Raw genomic sequence first — 27554 nt, forward strand, 5'->3', positions numbered from 1 at the left:
TGTATACATTTATAGAAATTAAAAAATAAAGTCAATTTGCAGTATATAATGAAATGGATATTTTACAAAAAGTTTTCTAGGTCTTAGTGAATCCGGGCATTTAAACTCACTAAACTTCTGCTGCCTTACATCTAAATTGGGGTGTTAATAACCTCTAATTCATGGAGTTACGAGAATTAAATGAACAAAGTGTTCAATATTGTGAGCTCTTATGATTAGTTCTCAAAATTATGCCAGTAATTTGTTAACTAGGAAATATTAAAATGAAGGCATCATTTCTCTTAGCCTAGGGTAATTGTCACAATAATAGAGTTATTTCCCACAGACACAGATTCGTGAAACTTTAATTAATAAATCTGCGTTACTCAGATGCCATTTGCCATTCAAAACCAATGGTTTCCTAAGTGCTGCTCAAGTCACCTAAATGCTTTAATGCCATTTCCAAATGAGTGCTGGTTTTGCAACAGGATAATTTGCTCAATAAATATTTACCAAGTGATAAAGTGGCATTATCTGATTATTTCCCATATCTTTTGGCTTTGTGACCAGCTTAGCTTCTACTCACAATGAATAGCAGGGAATAATAATATCCTTAACAATTTCTGATTCAGGACCACTTACACTATAGTTAGTGAATCAACAGGAAATAAGCTCAATTAGCTAACATATTCTTCCAATGTCAAATTAGCAGGTTAAGCCTTGAGCATTTGAGCATTTCCAAAAATTTCCATCAGGAGTAGAAGAAACATGGGCAAATATTAAATAAATATAGACTGTGTCTGTTTGCAAAATGCCTGTCATTCTGCTAGGCTGAAAGATGGGCCATCAAGGAGAGCAGCAATTATATAAGCCATAATACTGGGTATAAAATCACCACCACAGGATTGGCACATTGCAGCTCTTTAGAAAACGAGAATTCCTGTTCTCTGCTCCCTAGGCTGTTACTGCTCTACATCAGCCAAAACCCTCTTCCAAGTGCTGCAGTCCCAGCATGCTACCTCAGCAACTCTGCCTTTCCAAGAAATTCTCCCAATCCCTGGCCCCATTTCTCACTGCTTCTCAATTTCCTAACTGATTTGGCACTTAGCATTTACTGCCTGGTATTGTTAAAACTCTTTCCACATATTTCTTCCAAGGTGATCCTAAACTCCTCGAGGGAAAGATTGCCTTTATGCTGCTCTGGTTTCATGGTAGGCTGGATGACTCATTGCTTGAAGTCCCACATAATCAGTTCACATCTATGCAAGGAAGTTGGCAGAAACCATCTTCTATAATAAGGTTCAAACCTCAAAGTGATATCTGGGACTAAGGTCTTTAAGAGAACATGATAATCTTAATTAACATACACACACTACTATATATAAAATAGATAATCAACAAGGACCTGCGGTATAGCACAGGGAGCTCTACTCAATATTCTGTAATAACCTATATGGGGAAAGAATCTGAAAAAGAATGGATATATGTAGATGTATAACTGAATCAGTTAGCTGTACATCTGCAACTAACACAACATTATAAATCACCTATACTCTAATATAGAACAAAAATTAAATTAAAAAAAAAGAGAACATGACATAACAAGCTTTTGAGGGAATACGGTGGGGCACAAAGTACTCATAGAACTCTGGCTTAGGAATATTTACTCAATCCAGGTAGACACCCACATCTCCATGAGAACAGCTTTATAATTCAACATGTTTCCATTTATGTATTTAATGACAGAAGTAAGTAATCAATCACCTGGGTTCCAAACTTGCCTCTTTACTTACTGGTTGTATGGCATTGAAAATTTTACTTTATTTCTGCAAGGTTTAGATTTGTCGTCTGAAAAATGTGGGTAATAAAGACATCAATCCTGTCAGGAGGTTCAGAAAAGAGAAATGAAACTAAATATTTCATATGGGGGAATTTACTATAAAGAACTGTTTTCCCTGATGTTGGAGTGTTGAATGATCAGAAGGGGAGTCTAGATAGAGGTAACGTGAGTGTGATAGCTGCAGGAAGGAGCTTCTGCCCTTGGAGCTGGATGAACAAAGAGAAGAGTGGGGTTATCAGCAGCGAGGAGCCCAGAGGAGAAGCTATGGGAGCCACGAGGAGTCAGGGCTCTGACTTTGGATGCAGGGGTACCTCCAGCAGGTGCAGGTATCTCTGAGAAAGTCCAATGAGGCTGCTTCTGAAAGTGCCTGAAGAGGCTGAAGGCTGGAACCACTTGCAGCTGTCTGAGGTGGCCTGCCACTCAAGGTACACTGTACCCATCAGAACCCGGAAGTTCCTTCTCCCCTCCTCCTGCCTCCAGTCTCCCTCTGGCGCCCCCTATTGGGAGAAGTGACTGATGGCAGCTGGCAAAGATGAATAAGACTTGCGGAGTCCAAACCCCAGCAATACAAAGCGGAGTACAGACGCTGGGTTTGAAGCTCAGACGTAATAGCATAATAACTTCTCTATTTGTTAAATGGGATAATAATGGTGCCGAACCCATAGATTTACCTTCAGAATTGCTTGAGGTATTGTACTGAAGCATTCAGCACAGAGAATGGAACATAACCGCAATTAATAAAGGTTAAATATTTATTATTATTGTATTGGTGTTTGTTGCTTTTGTTTTAACTAAGTTATCTATCAAACATCCTTAATTTACTATAGTAGTATTAATAAAATTTGATAACACTCACCTGTTTGGAGCTATAAAATGGCATTTCAAATGTATACCTGTGATTCAGACTCATGTAACTCACAAACACTAAAGGTAAACAGCATGTTAGGAAGCAGAGTGCCTGACCTTTCAAAATCAACCATCAGATACATATACACACCACTACATATAAGATAGATAACCAACAAGGACCTACTGTATAGCACTGGGAACTATAATCAATATTCGGTAATAAACTATAAGGGAACAAATCTGGAAAAGTATATATATAACTGAATCACTGTGCTGTACACCTGAAACTAACACAAAATTGTAAATCAACAGTACTTCTATTAAAAACATATATATATATATATATATATATATATATATATATATATATAAAATCAACCATCAGGTAAATGGTTATTTCTTCATCTGTCAGAACATGGAATTCTTGACATCACAGACTTTCATTGCTAAGCTACATGTATATATAACTGTTGGTCACTGATGTCCTAATTAGTGCTTTTAGACTCTTCCAGTGTAAACCAATCTACCCTGTATTGGGTTTTAGGACAGAGGGAACATAACAGCAACCGTTTGGCAGACACTTGTTCCTTCTCTTGGTCTAAAGGAAGAATATTCCTTACCACCAATCAGCATGGTGCAGATGGAAAAGATCTTTTCTGCATCTGTATTAGCAGAGACATTCCCAAACCCAACGCTGGTGAGGCTGCTGAGTGTGAAGTACAGAGCGGCAATATAGGCACTTCGGATCGACGGCCCCCCCAAAGTATTGTTACCATAGTATGGAGATTCCAGTCTCTTTCCCAACTCATGAAGCCAACCTGCAATGGAAAAAAAATGAGCATTTAAGCCCCCAAAATAAAGTCTCAGTATTAGCACCTGGGCGTAATGATGAACGAACATTTAAGGATGCACGAAGTTGCTCAGGAGAAAGAAGAAAGTTAGAAGGAAGTTAAAGGCAAGGAATTAGATTCCATGGTTCTAAAAGCAAAAGCATCACTTTCATGCAACTGTTTTTTATAATACACACAGCAGAGAAATATGCATTCAAGAGTGGATTGGTGGTCAAAGATGAACAGGTTACTATAATGCAAGAACTACCTGCAGTGACAGAACCTGGGATTTCTACTCTCGGTAACAGTGTTGTATACTTCACTAGCTGTTAAGCTTATTTCTTAATTGGAATTTTAAGAAACAAAGGGGTTGAGTAGGTATTTTTCAACCCTACATGATAGTAAACAGCAACCAACACAAGAATCTAGACTTCATATAGGCAAGATGGGCTTTATTTCTTTTTTTTTTTTTTTTTTGATGGGCTTTATTTCTATCCTGTACAAACTTTCCTTATTTTATTCACCTGACCTGATATCAGTTGCCTTATAGGTCTTAGCTCATGTTTTCCTCAGGAAGCCTTCTCTACAACCTCATTCTGCTGTTTGGGGGTGGTGGGGGAAAACTGCACAACTACGAGGTTCCTATAATGGAATTGGGTGCCCCCCTACAACTGTTCCACGATACTGGTGTATACATGTGTCAAAACTTATCTAATTAAATGCTTCAAGTATGTGCATTTTATTGTATGTCAATTATACTATCATAAAGCTGTAATAAAGCTATGTTAATAAAGATGGGAAATAGCAAGTATAATATTAATAATAATACAATGAAAACACAACACAAAGACCACTTTAAAATCCTTTACTGGAAATATTCTCTCTTTAAAATTTTATATTTAAAAATTCTATGTGTGTGTGTGTGTTATGAAACACTATGGCAATTCAGCTCAACCCATAAGGTCCATGAGACTTTTGTTAAGGGATGTTGGTCATTGACCACTATTTCCTTATTAACACTTCATTTAATGGCTGCCCAAGAAGAGATGGAAAGTCATTACATTGTTTAAGTAGTAATAATGCTGTCTTTATCAACTAAAGTTATAGACTATGGAACTGTGCTAGGTAATTAAAATGCAGATTTGAAACAACTGGGTTCCTTGAGATCAAACAGAAATGCTCAGGGGCAAGTACTCTGTCTTATTTATCTTGTCTCTAGAGAAGTGTTTCTCAACCATTAGCTTGCCTCTGAAATATCTAGAGAGCTTGTTAGAGACAGCCAGGTCCTATCCCTTGAGTTTCTGGTACAACACATGGGAAGGTTGGGGAGAAGGGCTGAGAATTTGCCTTTGCAATAGGTTCCCATGTGGTGCTGATGCTGCAGATCTAGGGGACCAAAGTCCCTTGACTCTGCAAAGTCTCCCTCTAGAACAATAGTTCTCAATGCTGACTACAGCTGGGAAAGCATTTTAAAAATACACTGTCCAAGTGCCACCTCCATGTAGTGAATCAAAATTTCTGGTTCCGAGTTCAGGTACTGGTATTTTAAAAAAGTTCTCCAGTAGAATCTGATGTGAAGATAGAACTTAGAACCATTATTCCAGAACTTAGCAAAGTCCCTAACAATAGTAGAGTTTAATAAATATTATTTCTAAAAATGAAAGATTTAATGAACATATAAATTGTTCTTGCCCTCTGCAATAATATGACAACACTGATGCAATATAGCAACACATGAGCATTTATAAATTTGTACTAGATTTCTGCACAAAGTATAATGAATGTATTTTTTGATCATAGAGAATAATAATAAAGTGAAAATTACACATTATGCAAGCTGACACCATTAGTAAGCTATGACCATTTATTCTGTCTGGAAAGGCTTCGTGAAGGAATAAACTCCACATTCAAACATAGATTTAAATCTGGACTCTTCCATTAAATCTGAACTCTTCCTTCCATCTGTGGGAATCACTAACTTCTTTGAGCTTCCTTTTCTCATTTGTAAAAACAGGGACACTATCAAACTTGTACAGTTGCAGTGGGATTAAATGAGATGCCACATGAAGAAATGCCAACCCCTGTTAGTGGCAAATATTATATTAGTATATAATATCTCTTTTCTCTCTCTTTCTCATGTTACTTAAATTGGAACAGAGAAAGTACAAAATTCAGAAAGTAAGAGAAAATATGAGATCAGGAGTGAGTCATAATGGAAAAGGAAGGTGGTGACTATGTGTACTCAGTAGAACCCAGGGATGTCATCTGATAGAACTGAGCATTTCTTAACTAATAGAAATGACAGGGAGGAAATCTAGGTGACAGTAGTTCTTAAAACTGGGGGAGTTATACACCCATTTGTGAACCTGAAGAAAGACATGCTCTTTTTCCCAGGACAAAGCACACATGGAGACACACACACAATTTTGTGTACATTTTCAGGTGGTTCATGGCCTTTTCCTACAGGCCGGGTCCAAGGGCCCAGATTAAAGAGTTCTGCTCTAGAATTTTAAGTGAAGGGAAGGAGGAAGTGATAAAGCATGATTTGGTAATACCTGGTTTAATCCTGTATGGAAAAAGATTTAGACATAAAAACAGCTTATCCAAGATTAATTAAAGAAATATCACAAAAGCAAAACACATGTGCATTTAAAAAATATTACTGGTGTATTTATATGCACCGTAGGGGGAGAGTCAAGACAAGTAAAATCAGGAAGCAGAGATGACATCTGAATATATCATTGCACTCAGGATGCTTATTTCTGCAGAAGAGTGCTCTTACAGGCATTTGACCCAAGTGTTGTCAAGTACGGCCAACCACAAGATGTTGAATGGCTGGTGGGTTGGCTACTTCTCAAGTGCCTTCCAAGCAGTGCTCTGAAAGGGATGTCATGTTTCTGCTCAAAAATGAAGTGATTAGAGGGGTTTGCCCCTTTGTTCCATGTTGGTCATTCCCACTAATTTTTGGGAAGTCTGAGCAGCTGAAAAATGTTATTTTGCCCAGAGAGTAAATATTGCATGACTAATTTTTTTATTTGATGCACAGAGGAATGAGAAAAACAACACCACACACAATAAAGCCACTGCATCCTCTCAGTTGAATCAGCTATACAATCAGGTCATGAATAAAAAACTGGACCCATCTACTGATTTTGAATTGAATTAAAGTGTGCCTTTGCTTACAGAACCTCAAGTTTTCTCATTAGAAAAATAAAACCAAACAAACCCAGCCAAAACCTTTGATTAAATTCCTTAATTGGAACAAAAGTGAAACATTTAAAAATTCTCCGAACCAAATCAGTTTTCATAGAATTTGATTTTCTTAATAAAATAGGATAAAATTTTGTGATAGGTCATAAAGATTATATTAGATTATACTCTCACTCAATTCCTGTTCATTTACATATGTGTGAAACTGTCTCAGAAGCGATTTAGGGAGCAAAACACAGACAAACAGCAGACCTACTTTTGTTGATATATCTTTTCTGTCTAGCCAACTGTTCTGTCTATTTTCAGAAGCATCTTGTTTTTTAAGAAGGGATGTTACTAAACTGTGTTGCAGCTATTGGAGCACAAGCAATAATGATGATAAAAAAAACTTGGTAACACGGAAAGGAGGTAACACCCACAAATCCGGGGATGGGCTCTGGGGGCTAAATAAAACTTCTTCACAGAACAGCTCGTCCGAAATGAGAGCACATGTTCCACTGTAACAAGACAGCATGTCACTGTACTGTACAGAAGAAGCAATTTAACCAATTTGGAAGCCAATCTTTTTTTAATCTAGAGAAACTCATCTCTAAAGGGATGTCCTAGAACAGTCTGTCTGTTTTTGCTCAATTTTTTTCCCCTAAATTTTGAAGGAAAAAGCATACACAAAATGAAGTAGAATCTAAATATACTGGATACACTGCCATCTGATAAAAACAAAGCATATCATAAAATAATCCTGTCATCACCAAAATAGATTAGATGAATAAAACAGAGGAGATTTGTGAAATAAATATCAATTTCAAAGATAGAATCACTCTTAATGACCATGCCCAGAAGAGCCTATAATTAAGCATGATAATTCAATCCATGTACTTTTCATTGCATACTTAACCAGTATTTTGCTTAATTACATACTTTTAACTCTAAACAGGAGTTTCTTTTTATTTTAATCTAGGTTGCATACAGTAATATACTTACTTTTATGGTGCATATGTTTACATTCACAGTTTGTACAGGTGTGACCTGCTTTATACAATAGATGTGTTCCTGAAAAGTTCAGTTTATATGAGTATTTGGTAAATTAACGATATTTTAGCTTTAATGAAAGGAATAGAAGCATGTTATTTAAGGAAAGCCTATGGGAGGGTGTGGCCAAGATGGCAGATTAGGAAGATCCTGAGGTCACTTCCTTACATGGGCACACCAAAATGACAAATACTTACAGAGCAACTTTGATGCAAAAGTGCAGAAGACTAGAAGAAAAGATCTTCTATAACTCAAGATGTAAAGAAGGAACCACAATGAGATGGGTAGGAAGGGTGGAGATGGGGTATAGTCAAGACCCATACCCACAGATGGGTGACCCACAAACGGGAGGATAATTACAATTTCAAAGGTTCTCCCCAAGGAGTGAAGGGTCAGAGTCCCACCTCAGGCTCCCCAGCCTGGGGATCCTGAACTGGGAAGATGAGCACCCAGAACATTTGGCTTTGAAGGACAGTGGGGCTTACTTTCAGGAAAGCCAGAGGGCTGTGGGAAATAGAGACTCCACTCTTAAAGGGCACACACAAATTCTCACACATTCCGGGACCCAGTGCAGAAGTAGTCATTTGAAAGGCATCTGGGTCACACTCACCTGCTGATCTTGGAGCTCATCCTGGGGTCAAAGACGCTGGAGGCAGACATTCTGGGGAACTCGTTCTACCACAAGGACGCTGTTGCTGGCAAAGCACCACTTTGGAATCCTCCCTCTAGCTTATTAGTGTTGGGACCCAGCCCCAACCACCAGCCTGTCAACATGGGTACTGGGACACCTCAGGCCAAGCAACTAGCCTGGCGGGGACACAGTCTCACCTACCAGCAGGCTGGCTGCCTTAAGACCCCTTGAGCCTGCAACCACTCTGGGACCTGGCCCCACCCACCAGTAGCCAGCAACCTCCACAAAAGGCAAACAACCAGACTGAGGGCCAGCCACACCTACCAGACCACCCACAGTAGTGAGCCTGCCAGAAGAAAAGGACTCGCACAACCCATACAGGGGCACCCCAAGAGCATATAGCTCTGGTGACCAGAGGGGAATGTGCTGCTGGGATGCATAGGACATTTCCTGCCAAAGGCCACCTCCCCAAGGCCAGGAAAAGTAACCAACCTACCAAATACATAGAAATAAAAAACAGCAAATTAGGCAAAATGAGACAAAAGAGGAATATGTTCCAAATGAAGGAACAAGATAAAACATCAGAAGAACTAAGTGAGACAAGGAGTCTACCTGATGAAGAGTTGAAGGTAATAATTATTAAGATGTTCAAAGAACGTGGGAGAAGATTGGATGAACAGAGTGAGAAGTTAGAAATTTATAGTAAAGAGTTAGAAAATATAAAGAAGAACCAAAGAGATGAAGAATATGATAATTGAAAGAGAAAATATACTAGAAGGAATCAATAGTAGATTAAATGATACAGAGGAATGGATCAGAAAGCTGGAAGACAAGAGTAGTGGAAATCACTGAAACAGAAGAGAAAATAAGAAAAAAAAAAAGAATGAAAAGAAAGAGGACAGTTTAAGAGACATCTGGGGCAACTTCAAGCACACTAACATTTGCATTGTAGGGGTCCCAGCAGGAAAAGAGAGAGAGAAAAAAGCAGAAAACATACTTGCAGTCATAATAGCTGAAAACTACCCTAACCTGGGAAAGGAAATCCAGTTCCAGGAAGAATACAGAGTCCCAAACAGGACCAACCCAAAGAGGACCACACCATAGTACACTGCAATTAAAATGGCAAAAATTAAAGATAAAGAGTGAATATTAAAAGCAGCAACTGTTACATACAAGGGAACTCCCATAATGCAATCAGCTGACTTTTCAGCAGAAACTGCAGGCTAGAAAGGTGTGGCACGCTATATTTAAAGTGATGAAAGGGAAAAATCCACAACCAAAAATACTCTACCCCACAAGCTTTCATTCAGATTCGGTGGTGAGATAAAGAGTTTTATGACAAACAAAAGCTAAAGGAGTTCAGCACCACCAAACCAGCTTTACAAGAATTATTAAAAAGACCTCTCTAAGAAAAAAAGAAAAGGCCACAACTAGAAATACGAAAATTATAAGGAAAATCTCACTGGTAAAGGCAAATATAAAATAAAGGTAAAAAAATCAACCATGCATGAAGCTAGTAGGAAGGTTAAAAACAAAGGTACTAAAAGTCATCTATATCTACAATAAGTAGCAAAGGATACACAAAACAAAAAGATACAAAATATGATGTCAAAAATTATAAACATGGAGGTGGGGAGTAAATGTAGGGTTGTCAAAATGCTTTTAAATTAAGAGATCATTATTATTAAAATAATCATATATATACACAGGTTGTTACATATGAACTTTATGGTAACCACAAGCCAAAAATCTATAATAGATACATTCACAAAAAAGAGAAAGTAATCCAAACATAACACAAGATACAGTCATCAAATCACAAGGAAAGAGAGCAAAAGAAGAAGCAAGGAACAAAAAAGAGCTACAAAAACAACTGCAAACAATTAACACAATGACAACAAGAACGTAAATATCAACAATTATTTTATATGTGAATGGACTAAATCTTCCAATCACAAGACATAGAGTGGCTGAATGGATACAAAACAAGACCCATGTATATGCTGTCTACAAGAGACTCATTTCAGATCTAAAGACACACACAGACTGAAAGTGAGAGGATGGAAAAAGGTATTCCTTGCAAATGGAAATGAAAAGAAACCCAGGGTAGCAATATTTATATCAGATACAATAGACTTTAAAACAAAGACTGTAGCAAGAGACAAAGAAGGACATTGCATAATGATCAAGGGCTCAATGCAAGAAAATATAACAATTATAAACATATATGTATCCAACATCAGAGCACCTAAATACATGACGCAAATATTAACAGACTTAAAAGGAGAAATTGACAGTAATACACTAATAGTAGGGGACTTTAACACCCAACTTACATTGAAGGAGAGATCATCCAGAAAGAAAATCAATAAGAAAACATTGGCCTTAAATGACACATTAGACCAGATGCAATTAATATGTATATACCGAATATTCTACCCTAAATTAGCAGAATACACATTCCTTTCAAGTACACATAGACCATTCTCCAGGATAGATTACATGCTAGGCCACAAAACAAGTCTCAGTAAACTTAAGAAAATTGAAATCATATCAAGCACCTTTTCTAACCAAAATGTTATGAGACTAGAAATTAACTACAAGAAAAAGAAATGCAAAAGACTTAAGCACGTGGAAGCTAAACAATATGCTACTACACAATCAATGGATTACTGCAGATCAAATCAGAAAAAAAAAACACACCTGGAGACAAATGAAAATGAAAACACAACTATCCAAATTCTGTGGGATGCAGCAAAAGCAGTTCTAAGAGGGAAGTTTATAGTGATACAAGCTCACCTCAGGAAGCAAGAAAAATCTCAGACAAACAATCTAGCCTTACAATGAAAGGAACTAAAAAACAAACAAACAAACAACAGAACCCAAAGTTAGTATTAATAGAAGGAAAGAAATCACAAAGATTAGAACAGAAATGAATGAAATAGAGATGAAGAAAACAACAGAAAAGATCAATGAAAATAAGAGCTTGTCTTTGAAAAGAAAAACAAAATTGATAAACCAAATTGATAAACCTTTAGCCAGACTTATCAAGAAAAAAAGAGAGGGTCAAATCAATAAAATCAGAAATGAAAAAGGAGAAGTTACAACCGACACCACAGAAATATAAAAGATCATAAGAGATTACTATGAACAATTATACACTAATAAAATGGACAACTTAGAAGAAATGGACAAATTCCTAGAAATGTACACTCTCCCAAGACTGAACCAGGAAGAAATAAAAAATATGAACAAACTACCAGTAATGAATCTGTAATTTAAAAACTCCCAACAAACTAAATTCCAGATGTCTTTACAGATGAATTCTACCAAACTTTTAGAGAAGAGTTTACATCTATCCTTCTCAAATGATTCCAAAAAACTTCAGAAGAAACACTTCTGAGCTCATTCTATAAGGCAAGCATTACACTGATAACAAAATCAGACAAAGATATCACACAAAAAAGAAAATTACCAGCCAATATCACTGATAACATAGATGCAAAATTCCTCAACAAAATATTAGCAAACAGAATTCACCAATGTATCAGCGGATCATACCCGATGATCAACTGGGATTTACCCAGGGATTCAAGGATGGTTCAATATCTGCAAATCAACCAATGTGATACATCGTATTAACAAACTGAAGAATAAAAATCATATGATCATCTCAATAGATGCAGAAAAAGCTTTTGACAAAATTCAACAATGATTTATGATGAAAACCCTCAACAGAGTGAGTTTAGAGGGAAACTATCTCTACATAATTAAGGCCATATATGATAAGTCCATAGCTAACCTCATATTCAATGGTGAAAAATTGAAAACATTTCTTCTAAGATCAGGAACAAGACAAGATGCCCACTCTTGACACTTTTATTCAACATAATATTGGAAGTCCTAGCCACAGCAATCAGACAAGAAAAAGAAATAAAAAGAATTCAAATTGGAAAGGAAGAAGTAAAACTCACTGCTTGCAGATGACATGATACTATATATAGAAAGCCCTTAAAGACACCACCAAAAAGCTATCAGAAATAATAAATGAATTCAGTAAAGTTGCAGAATACAAAATTAATATACAGAAATCTGTTGCATTTCTAAACATTAACAACAAACTATCAGAAAGAGAAATTAATAAAGCAATACCACTTACAATTGAATCAAAAAGAATAAAATACCTAGGCATAAATCTAACTAAGGAAGTAAAAGACCTGTGCTCAGAAAACTATAAAACCCTGAATAAAGAAATTAAAGATGATTCAAACAGACGAAAGATATACCATGTTCATGGATTGGAAGAATTAATATTGTTAAAATGACTATATTACCCAAGGCAATCTACAGATTGAATACAATCTCTTTCAAGATACCAATGGCATTTTTTACAGACCTAGAATAATTCTAAAATTTATATGGAAACAAAAAAGACCCCGAATAGCCAAAACAACTTTGAGGAAAGAAAAAGAAGTTGGAGGTATCATGCTCCCTGATTTCAAACTATATGTCAAAGCTACAGTAATCAAAACAGTAATGGTACTGGCACACAAATACACATATAGATCAATGGAACTAAATAGACAGCCCAGAAAATGAACCACACGTATGTGGACATTTATTCTATTCCAAAGGGGGCAAGAATATATAGTGGGGAAAAAAGAGCCTCTTCAATAAATAGTCTTGGGAAAACTGGATGGCTACATTCAAAAGAATCAAACTGGACTACTCTCTCACACCATGCACAAAAATAAATTCAAAATTGATTAAATATAAGACCTGAAACCACAAATCTCCTAGAAGAAAATATAGTCAGTAAGCTCTTTGACATCGGTCTTAGTAATATTTTTTTTTGGCTATATCTCTTCAGGCAAGGGAAACAACACCAAAAATAAACAAATGGGACTACATCAAACTAAAAAGTTTTTGCACAGTGAAGGAAACTATCAACAAAATGAAAGGCCATTTACTGAATGGGAGAAGATATTTGTAAATGATATTTTCAAGAAGAAGTTAATATCCAAAATATACAAAGAACAAATACAACTCAACATCAAAAAAAAGATCAGATTAAAAAATGGGCAGAGGATATGAACAGCTCCAAAGAAGACATACAGATGGCCAACAGGCACAGGAAAAGATGCTCAACATCACTAATCATCAGGGAAATGCAAATCAAAACTACAATGAGACATCACCTCACACCTGTCAGAATGTCTATCATCAAAAAGGAAAGAAACAAGAAGTGTTGGTGAGGATGTGGAGAAAAGGGAAACCTCATGAACTTTTGGTGGGAATATAAATGGAAAACAGCATGGAGGTTCCTCAAAAACTTAAAAACAGAACCACTAAATGTTTCAGCAATTCCACTCCTGGGTTTTTATCCAAAGAAAACAAAAACTCTAAAACTATATATGCACCTCTGTTTATTGCAGCATTATTTACAATAGCCAAGATATGGAAGCATCTTAAGTGCCCATTAATAGATGAGGGGATAAAGAATATGTGGCGCGCACACGCACACACACACACACGCACACACACAATGGAATGTTAGCCATAAAAAATGAAATCTTGCCACATATGACAACATGAATGGACTTAGAGTATATTATACTAAGTGAAATAAGTCAGTCAGAGAAAGACAAATACTATATGATTTCACTTACATATGGAATCTAAAAATCAAAACAAATTAACAAACATAACAGAAACAGAGTTATCTATGGAGAGAACAGGTGGTTGCCAGAGGGAAGTAGGGTGGGGGGAAGAAAGAAATATATGAGGGAGATTAAGAGGTACAAACTTTCCATTGCAAAATAAATGTCACAGGCATGAAATGTACAGTGTGGGGAATATAGTCAATAACTGTGTAACACCTTTGTACGGTGACATACCGTAACTAGACTTATTGTAGAGGTCATTTTGAAATGCATAGAAATATTGAATAACTATGTTGTGTAACAGGAACTAACATAGGTCAATTATATTTCAAAAACAAACAAACAAGCTCACAGGAAAAGAGATCAGATTGTGGTTACCAGGGGTGGAGGGTGGTGGGTGGAATTGGATAAAGGCAGTCAAAAGGCACAAACTTCCAGTTATAAGACAAATAGGTACTAGGGATTTAATGCACAACATGATTAATATAATTGACACTGCTGTATGTTATATACGAGAATTGTTAAGAGAGTAAATACAAGTGTTTTCATCACAAGGAAATTTTTTTTTCTATTTCTTTAATTTCATATCTATTTGAGATGATGAATGTTCATTCACTAAAGTTACTGTGATAATCATTTCATGATGTATGAAAGTCAAATCATCATGTTATATACCCTAAACTTGTACAGTGCTGTATGTTAATTACATCTCAATAAAACTGGAAGAAAAAAGGAAAGCCTATAGTGAATCTCTTTAGTGTTATAAAACACTTCAGTAATATGAAAAACCATCCAGTAGAACATGAGCTTATGAAATCAGATTTATATGTGTGTGTAAAGATGAGTTTATATGGCTAGAGAAAAGAGAGAAAGGATTAGCACATGCATCATAACATCTATAATTCAAAATGGCGTTTTACTTAATTTGGTATGAATGAATCCTGTTGTAATGGGGTTTAGCTAGAAACAAGAATGGAGCCCATGTTAGGGGTTTCCTTTTATTAAGCTGACACAGAGTTAATACTTTATTGAGTGCTTCTATCTTATTTATATACACTAACCTTATAGAATAGGTACAATTATCATCCATCGTTTGATTCATTATTTCTTTAATCATTACAACAACTTAGAAATTATTATCCCCATTTTTAAAGATGAGAAAACTAAGGCTCAGAGAGATTAAATGACGTGTTCAAGATGGCAGAGTCAGGATTTTAATCCAGATCTGTATGCTTTGACAGCCCAGATTCTATGTCCACTGTGCCATAGTGTTTCACATGTTATATGTACAGACCCAAGGGCACTGGTGTTGCAGCATGGCTGAATGCCTTTACAAGCAAGTTGCCATTTATATTATGCTATATATATATACATGGTGGAGAAAGAAGCCGTCGTAGCTAAGGCTCTCTGGAAGCAGAGAAGCCTTTAAGTGTAAGTAATTTAAGTGTTGGGTCCAGTACTGTAAATATCCTTAGGAGATAATAAGGAAGGGACACAGAGAAAGGAAGCAGCCAATGAAGCATGCCTAATCCAGAAAGCTACCACTACCGGCAACTGGCGCTTAATCCTACTGGAAACCGCTGGGACCAGTATAGAACACACCCTTGTTAGAGCAGGGGAAGATTTGCACCATCTCTCAGCCGTCGTTGATTGGGCACTGCTTATAGGGAGCATTAATTCACCACAGTGCCATGCCCGCTATCAGAGGAGCCTTCCACAGCTTGGGACAATGCCTCAGGCAAATCGATCAGACCCTAAGGATGAGACTCAGACAGACTCAGGGGACATGGTGGGGTACCAACAACATTCACAACAGCGGCCAACCTCAACTCAAGGCCAAGTATAATATTTGACTAGGCATTTTCTTTCACATAGCATCATTTTCACCCAACTCTCACGATAACTCTGCTTTTTTTTTTAAACTGATGGAGCCCCAACAGAGAATTTGAGCAATTTTCTCTTTTTTTTTTTAGGAACTGTTAGAACTGAGAGGTAAATCCATCACTCTCTAACTTAAACATCCATGTCTTCCTGCTATATGACACTGCTTATAAAGAGGTAATCATTTAAAATTATCATTTAATTGTGCTTATTGAAACCATTACTATATAAGTTTGCGTTTCCAGTGCCCACTTCTGCTTAGAGGGGGGAAATGTGTCCCAAAATAAATAAAAAATAAATCATCTCAGAGAAAATAGAAGATTTACCCAAACATAATTCACAATGTAGACATGGAATAACGTGGTATTTAGACCCTGAATATTATTTGGCTGGCTAAAAAGTTCATTCGGGTTTTTCTGGATCATCTTATGGGAAAACCCCAGTGACCTTTTTGGTCAACTCAATACTTTAAAAGTGATCAAGTAGTTCCTAATGTAAATTCCAAGCATAGAAAATACTATAGTTAACATTTGCTTCCTCTCACCCTATAACTCTGATAACCTACTTAATAACCTACTTAAGAAGACTGAAGAGGTCAAAGAAGTTCTCATGTTGTGACCCATAGCCATCACTGGCTATGGGTCACAACATGAGAACTTCTTTGACCTCTTCAGTCTTCTTGGCAAAGGGCTGAAATGTGGGACTGCTCAGTTGCACAGGTGATTGACAAATATCAGGAGAAATGTCAGAAGTCTGAGTGTGTCTGTGTGTTTATGTGTGTGTATGGGGAGTGTGCGGCAGTTGAGACCCAACACAATTGTGAGATACTGTACTTGCTGCTATAGATACTCAAAAAGACTTGTTCACCCCAAACAAAATATCAAAGAAAAGCTTGAGATTTCATCTCCATTGTCTCAAAATATCTATACCTACAGCATTGATAACATCATTGATAAGAAACATACTTGTCTCCATTCTTCAAGGTTCATCCAGTGCCTGCCACCATAATTTTTTGTTTTGTTTTTTGGTTTAAAGAACATTTTTTACCTTGGGGTAATTTTAGCTTAACACAAAATTTGCAAAGAATACAGAGAACCCCTGTACACTCTTCACCCAGTTTCACCTATTGTTAATATCTTACATAACAGTGGTACACAATTTGTCAAAATTATGAAATTAACATTGTACATTACTACTAACCAGACTATGGACTCTCTACATTTTAACAGAAGAAACAGAGTCAAGGAGAAGTTCAGAGACTTAGCTTCCAAAACTCACTCTCAACCTTCCACCTTGTCCCCATTTTAGAGGATGTGACTGAGGACAAGACTAGAGGGGCACAGGCTGTAGTGGTATTTGATACTGATTCATTGATTCCACTAAGGAGGAGGTCCCAATTTGAAGAGGAACTTCATTCCTTGGAGTTCCCACGAATCTCACACTTTGGTTCTCACAAACTAAGAGGAGACTTACATTTCTGAAGTGGTACAATCTACCTTTGAGGCAAAAGTCTGAAACAAAAAGAATTAATCACAGAATAGTAGAGACTGGACTTTGAGTCAGGAAATGAGAGTCCTAATCTTGGTCTTGCCTCTAATTAACTACATGTATGATCCTTTATGCATCAGTTAGCCTTTCTGGTCTTCTATTTTTCAACTTGTGTATGAAGTGACTGGATTGAGTAATCTCTAGGTTCTTTTTCAGGTCTAAGATTTTATGAAATAAGATCCTGTAATGTTTTTTCACAAATGGGTGAATTTTTTTTAAAGCAAAATGCTTCTGTAATAACCCATGATTTTGTGAATTTCTCTTTTATTTGTTTTTAATTATTTGAATGATGACCCATCAGCAAATATTGATGAGATAAGGATGGAAGTTTTTCACATTTTGATGCATGTATCATTTCTGCTCTATTTCCACTGCTGAACAATTCTTCAGAGCAAGAAATATTAGATGCAATTAGTACTGTCAAGAAAAAAATGTACCATTTGTGCTAAAACCAGTCCAGAGTTGGCCAATTCTCTGAAGTCTACTTACATTTGAAGTTTCTATTATAGAAACTTCCTAAATATTGATAACCAAGATATAGCATTTCACTTAAGCAATGATTAATTGAAATATTATACACTATTGCAAACTGCAAAAATAAACTGTCATCACATGCATCAAAAAACCAAAACCGGGCTTCCCTGGTGGCGCAGTGGTTGAGAATCTGCCTGCCAATGCAGGCGACACGGGTTCGAGCCCTGGTCTGGGAAGATCCCACATGCCGCGGAGCGACTAGGCCCGTGAGCCACAATTACTGAGCCTGCGCGTCTGGAGCCTGTGCTCCGCAGCAAGAGAGGCCGCGATAGCAAGAGGCCCGCGCACCGCGATGAAGAGTGGCCCCCGCTTGCCACAACTAGAGAAAGCCCTCGCACAGAAACGAAGATCCAACACAGCCATAAATATATAAATAAAAATTAAAAAAAAAAAAAAAAAAAAAAACCAAAACCAAAACCAAACAAAAACACCTTAGAAAGAATGAAAAATGTGAAACAATCCGAAACCACAGTTAAGCAGCTACTGTAGAGTTTTCTGATCAATCCTAAGATGAGGCAGAACAAACCATCTGATTCCAGCCAACTGGGGCACTTCCAAATGTCTCTCAAATTTAGAGCTAAAAATAAAGGAAATTCAAACATAGATTGGGCTCATGGCTGTTAGCAGAACATAAATGATAAACTATTTGCACTTAACCTTCCTACATAAAATGCTCATACAACTCACAGTGCTTTCAGATCTGTGCCTCTGTGTGGGCATTTTTTCCTGAGTAATTGCCCTGGTGTTTCTCATGGATTAATGAGTTTGTGGGACATATATTCATGCCTGAGCTCAGTGTATCATGTACAACTTGTCACTAAGAAAGTTCTAATCCAAAGCACTCATCATTTGCACCTACATCAGGACAAAAAACCTGTTTCAGGAAGGTAATTTAGGAAAAAGGTAATTGAATCTAGCCAAATTATTTTATTTTATTTTTATTATCTGCCCCCAATTTCCTTCTTGTTCTCTCTTTTGTCTCAAAGGTTCAGAGTCAGTGCAAACCTAGGGAAGAAAAATGAATTGACATATCCACGTCCACAGACCATTTCTCAGTTGTTTTTAGTACTTGCCTGACAGTCATTTAAGTTAGAAACATAGGGTTTTGGCATCTACTGAAGGGGAATCTCAAATTTCTCTGGCTTGAAGAACTTCAAATTAAAATTCTGATTACATTTCTTCCAAATACATTAGAGGGAGATACATTTTCTAACATCTCAATTATAAGAGTAACTCTAAGATAAATTAGACCACATAATATGCTGGAATGTTTTACTCAAATAGCCCATTAAAGAGTCCTCTGGATTTTATTTATCTTTACTTGGTATTGAAACCGTTCTGAAGGCATGTTCCTCAAGTTTCTAGGAAACGCCCGAGTCTCAAAATGAAACACCAACTTTGAGGTGTCAGCCTTTGTTCTCCTTTAAAAGAGCTGATTCTGAGTCATATATCTAGCAATGCATTTAAAAACATGTAACTAAATTTGTTTGACGGCTTGATGGGGCGTGAAGCACAATAAGTAGTGGGAGTTTGTGTGACCATTCCAAAATAAGTTTTTAGTCAGTGGGTGGCTGAGTGATTGGACTTGAAATAAACAGGGCAATGGGGTTATGTCAGAAATCGAAAGGGTGGCATGGGAATTTTTAAAAATGAGAAGTACATAGAGTACAGAGAGGCAACACATAGAGGAGCCAGAAACACAGAAAGAACACAGAAAAGAAACATGACTACAGAGAAGAGTGTCAGCCTAGGCAGTGCAGGAAAGCTTGAAAACCCAGAAGGCAAGCAATGCAGCATCCAGAAGTGCATAGGAAACTTGTCTTGGAATTATATTGCCTGACCTTGTCGTATCTTAGTTCTGCCACTTAATCACTGTGTAAAGTTGGGTAAGAGTCTTATCCTCTTTGTGCCTTAGTTTCTTCCTTTCTAAAATGGAGAACGGGGCAGTAACTTACCTCACAAGCTGTTGTGAGGTTAACTAACCCAATTCACATCAAGTGCCTAGCAGAGAGCAGCATAACACAGAGCAAGCTTAGATTAAAAAGCTATTGTTTCAAAGGAATGAAGGTTTTCTGTCTTACTGAAAACAACGGAGACCTTTAAAATCCTTCATTACTGAAAACGTGTAAAATATGAATCCAGAATCCTATTTCCATAAGTGGAAAATAATGAATACAATAGTAGATATAAAGGACACAATCACATCCCTTTTGAATATCAAGGCTCTTGCATCATTCATAATTACAAATGCTACTTTCCACGATGAGATACGATACTGAAGACATGAAATGGGTAGGATATGGGCTCATATTTCAGAATATTTCCTGGCTTCCAATTGCTTTGCTGTTACCTGACTGATTATGGTAAAAATAGTGGTAAGTTGTAATATTTTTATTTGTGCACCTGTGGTTGGAGACCACACATTGATCACCCAATGTGCTGAATATATTCAGTGTGCTGAATACATATATTTAATATATAATATTTACATATTAAAACATAAATATGCTTTAATATTTATATATTCTTTAATTTAATCCTGTATTGTATAATTTAATTTCTTACAACTCTAACAGCTAAGTATTATTATATGAAACATTGATATTAAAATATTGGTACTAAAATAGGTTAAAGTAAAACATGACCAAGAGCGGACATCTGTTAAGGAGAAGGGCTAGGTCTTGAATCGGGGTTTGTCTGAATTGAAAGTCTTTATCCTTTTTAATATGCCATACTCCCTCCTGATCCTTCTTGTTGGTCAAGGTTTTGGTATTAATGTACTCCTGATTGGCTTCATCTCTTTCACAGAAAAGGCTGCCCCAGTGGATTTTTCTCTGTAATTGCTCTTCCCTTCCACCTGCAAATGGAAATTTTCCATATTGTCTTCTGCTTACAGTCACCTTCATCCAGCACATGTGCTCTTGGAGACCTGGCATTATTTTTATTTGGAGCATGGAAATTTTGTGATTTTTTCACAACCCCCCACCCCCAGAAGCCCTAGCTATTATTCCAAAGCTGGCTGGCGGGAATGGATGAGTTCATGGTCTGCGTATGCAAAGGCTTGGGTAATAAAAGAGCTTTTTGGAACCACAAACTGAACTCTGAGCAACTTCCCAACGCTTCATTTTCCAGGAATAGAACTCTTTGGTTACCCTCTTGCGGACTTTGCAAGAGACTTTATATAGGTCAGACCTACGCTGTGGAGAAATTAAAGACCACACAGTTTTAGTTTTTCTTACGAGAACCCACTTTCTTATGTAATTTCTTGGACCTGATTGAAAATATTGGATAAACTAAGCATCTTGAATTACACTTTAACCATTCCACTTAACTGGTGCTTGACATTTACTTTCACCTACAGACACCAACCCTCTATTTACAAATCCAACATCTGACAACCATCATGCCTTTGTAATGGTTTGGAAACAATGGAAACAAGAGCAAAAGATGGTTTAGTCTCCAGCCCTGCACACAAAACTGATTTAACTCACATTGTAACCAAAGTACAGTATACAGTTTGTTTATCTATTTGCCTGTCTTGCCCTAACAATTTGGAAAAAAATGTGTTTGTACGTTCATTGGGTATATAGCAGAGGTGATTAGAAGCACAGCCATGATGAGCACAGGGAAGTCCAAGAGCATCTTGGGGAAAAGTGGCTGGAAGCAGCATCAGCTTAACCTGGCAGGGCAGAGGGAGTGGCCACAGGACCTTTCAGGAGGCAGCTAAGCACTCAGGGCCCTGGTGAGCCCAGGCCTTGGTGGAGGCCAGGATTTGGCTTCCAGTTCCAACAAGAACTGAGGATCCAAAGAACACATGATTTATCCCGTAGTAACAGCCCTGGCTCTAAGCTGGGTGCCGAGTCCAATCTGCCTCCCTGCTTCTCCACCCATCAGCCCTATTTCTATTCTCTTCTTCCATAATATGCAAGAAGTGTTCAGAAATACAGTTGTCAATGCCTCAGATCCAACTCCACCCACTCTATGAGGTCATCATTTTCAAGGTCACAGGACACGACTTGCTGTGCATGGTTTCCGTTTTCTGAACATCCTGCAGATTGTCAAAGTCTATCTTTGACGTTCTGTCTTAGAACTAAACACAGTCAATTTTGGGAGGTCAGCATGGTAACACTTCCTGATTTCTGAATGCTCTGTTCCCAACCAGGTCGACATTCAGATCAGTTCCCTTTGCTTTAACCTCCACCACTCCTGAAGAGAGGCTTTTCTTGAACCAGGAGACTAAAATATTACCTTCATTGCTTCTACCTGCCCCATAGTCTCTAAGTAGCTTCGCATTAGTTAATTAACTAATTCACTCAATTAGCAAATAGTTAGTGACCACGTATAATGCTTGAGATGCTGTGTATTATATAAAGATAAGGGAGATTAGGTCTTCATTACGGGGCAGTCTATTGGGGAAACTCTAATACAAGTATAAGGTGGGCCAAACTAATGCTCCTTGCTAGAGCAATCAGAAAGGGTTTAAAGGAGGGGAGGAGTATTTAAGTTGTACTGTAAGAATGAGTAAGATTTGGAATAACAGAGATGGAGTAACGTACATCTTGGGAAACTGAACGCACATGAATAAAGGCACTAGGCCAGGATAATATAGTGCATGTATGGGGAAAGGGAAATCATGCAATTTGGCTAAAGTGAAAGGTGTGGGATGGAAAGTCACATAAAGTATGTCTAACCTACACGTTTCCAAACTTAAATATTTTCCTTTTCTTTCAAGGTATCAAAAATCAACCACCACAAGAAAAGTTGGGTTTAAATTGCTATATCAAGGCTCATATTCGATGAGCCTTGATACTTGATACTTACTGGCAAGAATGTTAAACCTTTGAATAAATTAACAGGAAAAATTGTCAAATCATTCTCCCTCTATGTGTGTGTGTGCGCACGCACGCGTGTGTGTGTGTAACAGAGAAATCACAAATAATGGGGGGGGTGGATTTAGTTTAATTCTTCATAGAGTCAAGGGGAATTTGTTCAACTTTGTTTTGAGAATCTCATAATGCAAAAAGATAATGCCCATTTTTAATTTTAGAAATAATTTGTAAAGAAATGATAAACCAAATTGTACTGAGGCTTTGAGAAACTGCTGGAGAAACCTTTTGGGATTCATCTGAGGGTCATTCAGTCTGGCTACAAAGTCCAATAGATGTAGAAGCATGACAGACACTTTTCAGTCTTCTGAGAGGCTCATAGTGAAGATTTCAGTTTGATGACATTGAACTCTTATGCTGGTATCTAGGTAATTAGTTGTAATCATTATGAATCATCATCACTATGATGCAACTTATAAACATCTTAAAGGATCTTTCAGGATATTCCAAATTGTCTCACCTGCAGTGATTTCATTTAGGGGTATTTTTATCTTGTCTCACTTTTCAGTAATCCAAGTAATCAATTTTTCATTTCCATTGCTGAAACAGGTCAATTTCTTAGCTCTCTGCTCCTTTATCCCCTCACTGGCTTACTGCACTTTAACCACATTGATTCTCTGCTGTAGCTCCCGCTAGACTGGCATCTTTGTGAGAGTAGGGATTATGGTGTCTCTTACACACCTGAGTCCTAAGCCTAACTTGGAATTCAAGGTGTGGCACCTAATATGTACTCAGTACTTGTTTGTTAAGTGATAAAGCATATCTTTCTAAATCATAGAGATCACAGAATAGATACTCTTGTCATGTATATAAAACAGGCTTTGGGTTTGCAGAACCGCTTGGACTGCAGCCCCATCATTACTTAATAATGTGACTTCAGGTGAGCTAGCCTTCTAAGTCCCAGCTTCCTCAACTAAAAAATGGAAATAAAAATGTCTCCTTGTCTGTTGTGATGACTGAAGAAGATAATTTTGCAAAACATCTGGCACGGTGCCTGGAGTGTGATTACCTGCTTAAAATGTTGGTTCCTTTTTACTTCTTCTGTAGTCTATCACTTTTTCACAAATAGCTATATTACTCAAAAATAAGTTAGCTTTCTAAATTCGAAGATGAGTTGACAACTAATTTTCATCATATGTCATGGATATAACTAAAATTGGACATATGCCAGTGGGAAAATTTGAGCATTCAAATAAAGTGATCCATAAATGTAGACAGAGAATAAAATATATTGAATATCTCAAAGACTTCATTATCACTTAGCAAAACCATTTGTTTCCTGATTGATTCCACTGCAGTGTCGACTAATTTGAAGGAGGACATTTTGACCCAGTGTTTTGATTGCAATGACCTTTGACCCCCATCCTCATCTAGATACCATGATTTGGTTTATCTCATGCTCTTTGCTCCTTGTTCAAAGAAATAAAAACAAATTTTAATTACTTTATCCAATAAATAAATATGATTACTACAAATGAGACAAATACAGTTGACAATGTTTAAAACAGAGCAAGTTGAAACTGGTTACTTTCCAAAACAAAACAAAACAAAACAAAACAAAACAAAACAAAACAAAACAAAACAAAAATGACCTGATTGAAAATAAACGTTCCTTAGGAAAACTGAATACAGCAAACATTGATTGGGGGAAAATTAGACATAGTAGAAATAATGAATAAAGAACAAAATTTCCAATAGCTAAAACTGTACAGAGTCAAATTTGTTATTCATCAAGAAATGATTGAAGAATAAAATATTCTTGAAAAAAATTAGTTCTCGGGCTTCCCTGGTGGCGCAGTGGTTGAGAATCTGCCTGCCAATGCAGGGGACACGGGTTCGAGCCCTGGTCTGGGAAGATCCCACATGCCGCGGTGCGGCTGGGCCCGTGAGCCACAATTACTGAGCCTGCACGTTTGGAGCCTGTGCTCCCGCAACAAGAGAGGCCGTGATAGTGAGAGGCCCGCGCACCGCGATGAAGAGTGGTCCCCACTTGCCACAACTAGAGAAAGCCCTCGCACAGAAATGAAGACCCAACACAGCCATAAATAAATAAATAAATAAAATTAAAAAAAAAAAATTAGTTCTCAATTTAAAACTTAAATTGAGAAGATTGGACTTGATAGAAATGTTGTCACAAAAGAAAACTCATCCTATCTGATGTGGAATTTTTTAAAAATGACTGATGAATTAAATCTTTGGTGTAAAGTTTATGTATAAAAGAACTCGATAAAAATAATTCCAATACAATAAAAAGAAAATGGAAGAAAATTGTTTAACCCTGCTGTATAGGTATTTGATTAAAAAATTAAATTAGTATGATGAAGTTCTAGCAAGTTCATCTAGCCCTCTAGATGAGAAATCAGAAATGATGCTATCATTCTAATGATAACGTCTGTATTCACTATACAATGGAAATGTCCTTAGGGGTCAAGAGAGTGAGCACAGAACATGTTCTGTGGATGTTCAAAATGTTAGGATCAAAACAGCTTGTATTCATCAAAATCAATTCAGTATTTGGTCAAATAAAGATTTTTAAATTGTCTGATATCTTTGAATGTAATTGTTGACAAAGAAAATAGAGTATTTTATTAAAATAATTCCATTAAGCTTGCCATCCAAAGAAGGAATCTTTCCCTTCTAAAGAATGAAAAATATTTGATTCACTAATTTAAAATAATGTCAAATCTATTTTTAAACTTTGCAGTGGCAATGAATTTCTGTCCTCTCTCTCTCTACCTCTTTCTCTCTCTCCCTCCTCTCTCCCTCTCTCACCACACTCAGTACAGCCATGATATCTGTAAAGAATGACCGCCATAACATGACTTGCTTACACCGTTTGCCTAGCATGTTCTCAACAGAGAAATCACAGAGTCACATACCCTCAGTTGTCAACAAAAAAATACTGGATTATTCATTTAAGAATATCTAACCCTTCAGAATCCTATTACACCATAGTATTATTTTTTGGATTTTTGCAGTTACATTTGCATTGCTATGAATAAACGTTTTTGTATGAAACACATAAAACACTGTATTTGAAGACCAGAATCATGTATGTTCACCTATGACAGACTCTTAATGCAACTCAGGTGCTGACTGACTCTTTGGAATTGTTTTGTTGGTGACTCTCAAGTGGATCAGAAAGAGTCACTACATATTCCAAAATATACCATTTAGCCACAGAATAGCTTTGCAACCTGTGAACCTAAACCAGTATATTTTAAAAATTAATGGAATTAGCTAGCACTAAAGCACGATTTTATGGGCAGATGATAAAATTAGAAACACCGCCCTCCTTCTCTGCATCACATTCAAAATACTCAATCTTGACAAAATTCCATTTCAGGCTAGAAAGATGGCTAAAAATAAGCCCGTCATCCCTGACCATCGGCAGCAAGTTTTTGGTAAAGACTGCAGGCAATTTGGACACTGACTTCAATGCTGTAAATAAAGTTACATATAATTTCTTGGGAACAAAATCAGCTGCTGTAGTCATGATTTTAGTAAACCACCACATATTGGCAATAGCAATGATGATGGTTACATCAATAGAAACTGTAGTAGTGGCAGCAGTAAAATTAACATGTACTGAAGATTTAGTAACCACTTTATATTATTTAATCCTCATAACACCTGATGAAGCAGCTAATCCTGTCTCTATTTTATAGATGAGGAGACTGTGCCTTAGACAGGTAAGTAACACAAACAAAACTGACACAGGTGGACTTCCCTGGCAGTCCAGTAGTTAAGACTCCGTGCTTCCCCTGCACTGGGCACGGGTTCCATCCCTGGTCAGGAGAGTTCTGGATGTCACGTGGTGCAGTCAAAGAAAACAAAACAAACAAAAAACTGACTCAGGTAATAAGCGGAAGAGCCAGGCTGTGAAATGAATCTAGAACTCACATTCATAAAAACTGTCATATGAGATCAGTATATATATATATATGTTCACAGGGGGCTGTCAAGCCAAAGGTTCATTTTCAATACCCTCAGAAGAGAAAATGGGTATAGAGTTCGAAAGCTACATAAAGTTAGGTGACATTAGCTTTTATTTCTGTCTTTAATATTTCAATTGACTGAGTCTTCCGATATCCAATTTCTGTCAGTCTATTTAATGTTGGTGTAGAGGATGGTGGCGTGAACAAATACACCAAGATACAAATACACCGTTTTTAAAAAGAGAGTCTTCATAAATCATCTCTATCTTGAATGGGGTTCTTGGATCTGAGTTTCTGAGAAATTAAAATTGGGTTTTTGTCTCTGTCTTTCCTGACGAATCTCAATGGAAAAAAAAAAAAAAAATCAAGACTCTGATGTCCAAGTAAAGGACGTGTTACCAAGGAGATTTTGGCAATAGTCTCCAATAGACTATGAAACATTTTAATTATTTCTTCTGTTTGTAGTGAGTTGGAGAAACTCTAAATAAAAAGCACATGCCCACACATACACATATGACAAGAAAGGAGAGAAAAGAGGTCTTGACGTTTTCAATGCCAGATATCTAATTAGTTTAGATAAAATGTGTAATTATCTTCTATTTCTTATCATGTATCTATGAGTTATGTCTATGCTTGTTAAAATCTCAAATGGGGAAAGTGTTCCAGCGGAAATTCTTTATAAATTCAATCCCCTTCATAAAAATATTCACACAATTAGGATAACAAACAGAGGAAA

At 36.9% G+C, this 27554-nt stretch overlaps 1 protein-coding gene across 1 annotated transcript in view; it reads right to left on the bottom strand.

Moving 5' to 3' along the window:
* Positions 1-27554, bottom strand: part of KCNH8 (potassium voltage-gated channel subfamily H member 8) — a 392154-nt gene that overhangs the window by 78503 nt on the left and 286097 nt on the right. Inside the window, exon 8 of the mRNA XM_036850697.1 lies at positions 3289-3486. Within this exon, the coding sequence (XP_036706592.1) occupies positions 3289-3486 (198 nt within the window). The remainder of the gene's footprint in view (positions 1-3288; positions 3487-27554) is intronic.

Source organism: Balaenoptera musculus, chromosome 4 (genome assembly GCF_009873245.2).
Source record: "Balaenoptera musculus isolate JJ_BM4_2016_0621 chromosome 4, mBalMus1.pri.v3, whole genome shotgun sequence".
Classification (NCBI taxonomy): Eukaryota; Metazoa; Chordata; class Mammalia; order Artiodactyla; family Balaenopteridae; genus Balaenoptera; species Balaenoptera musculus.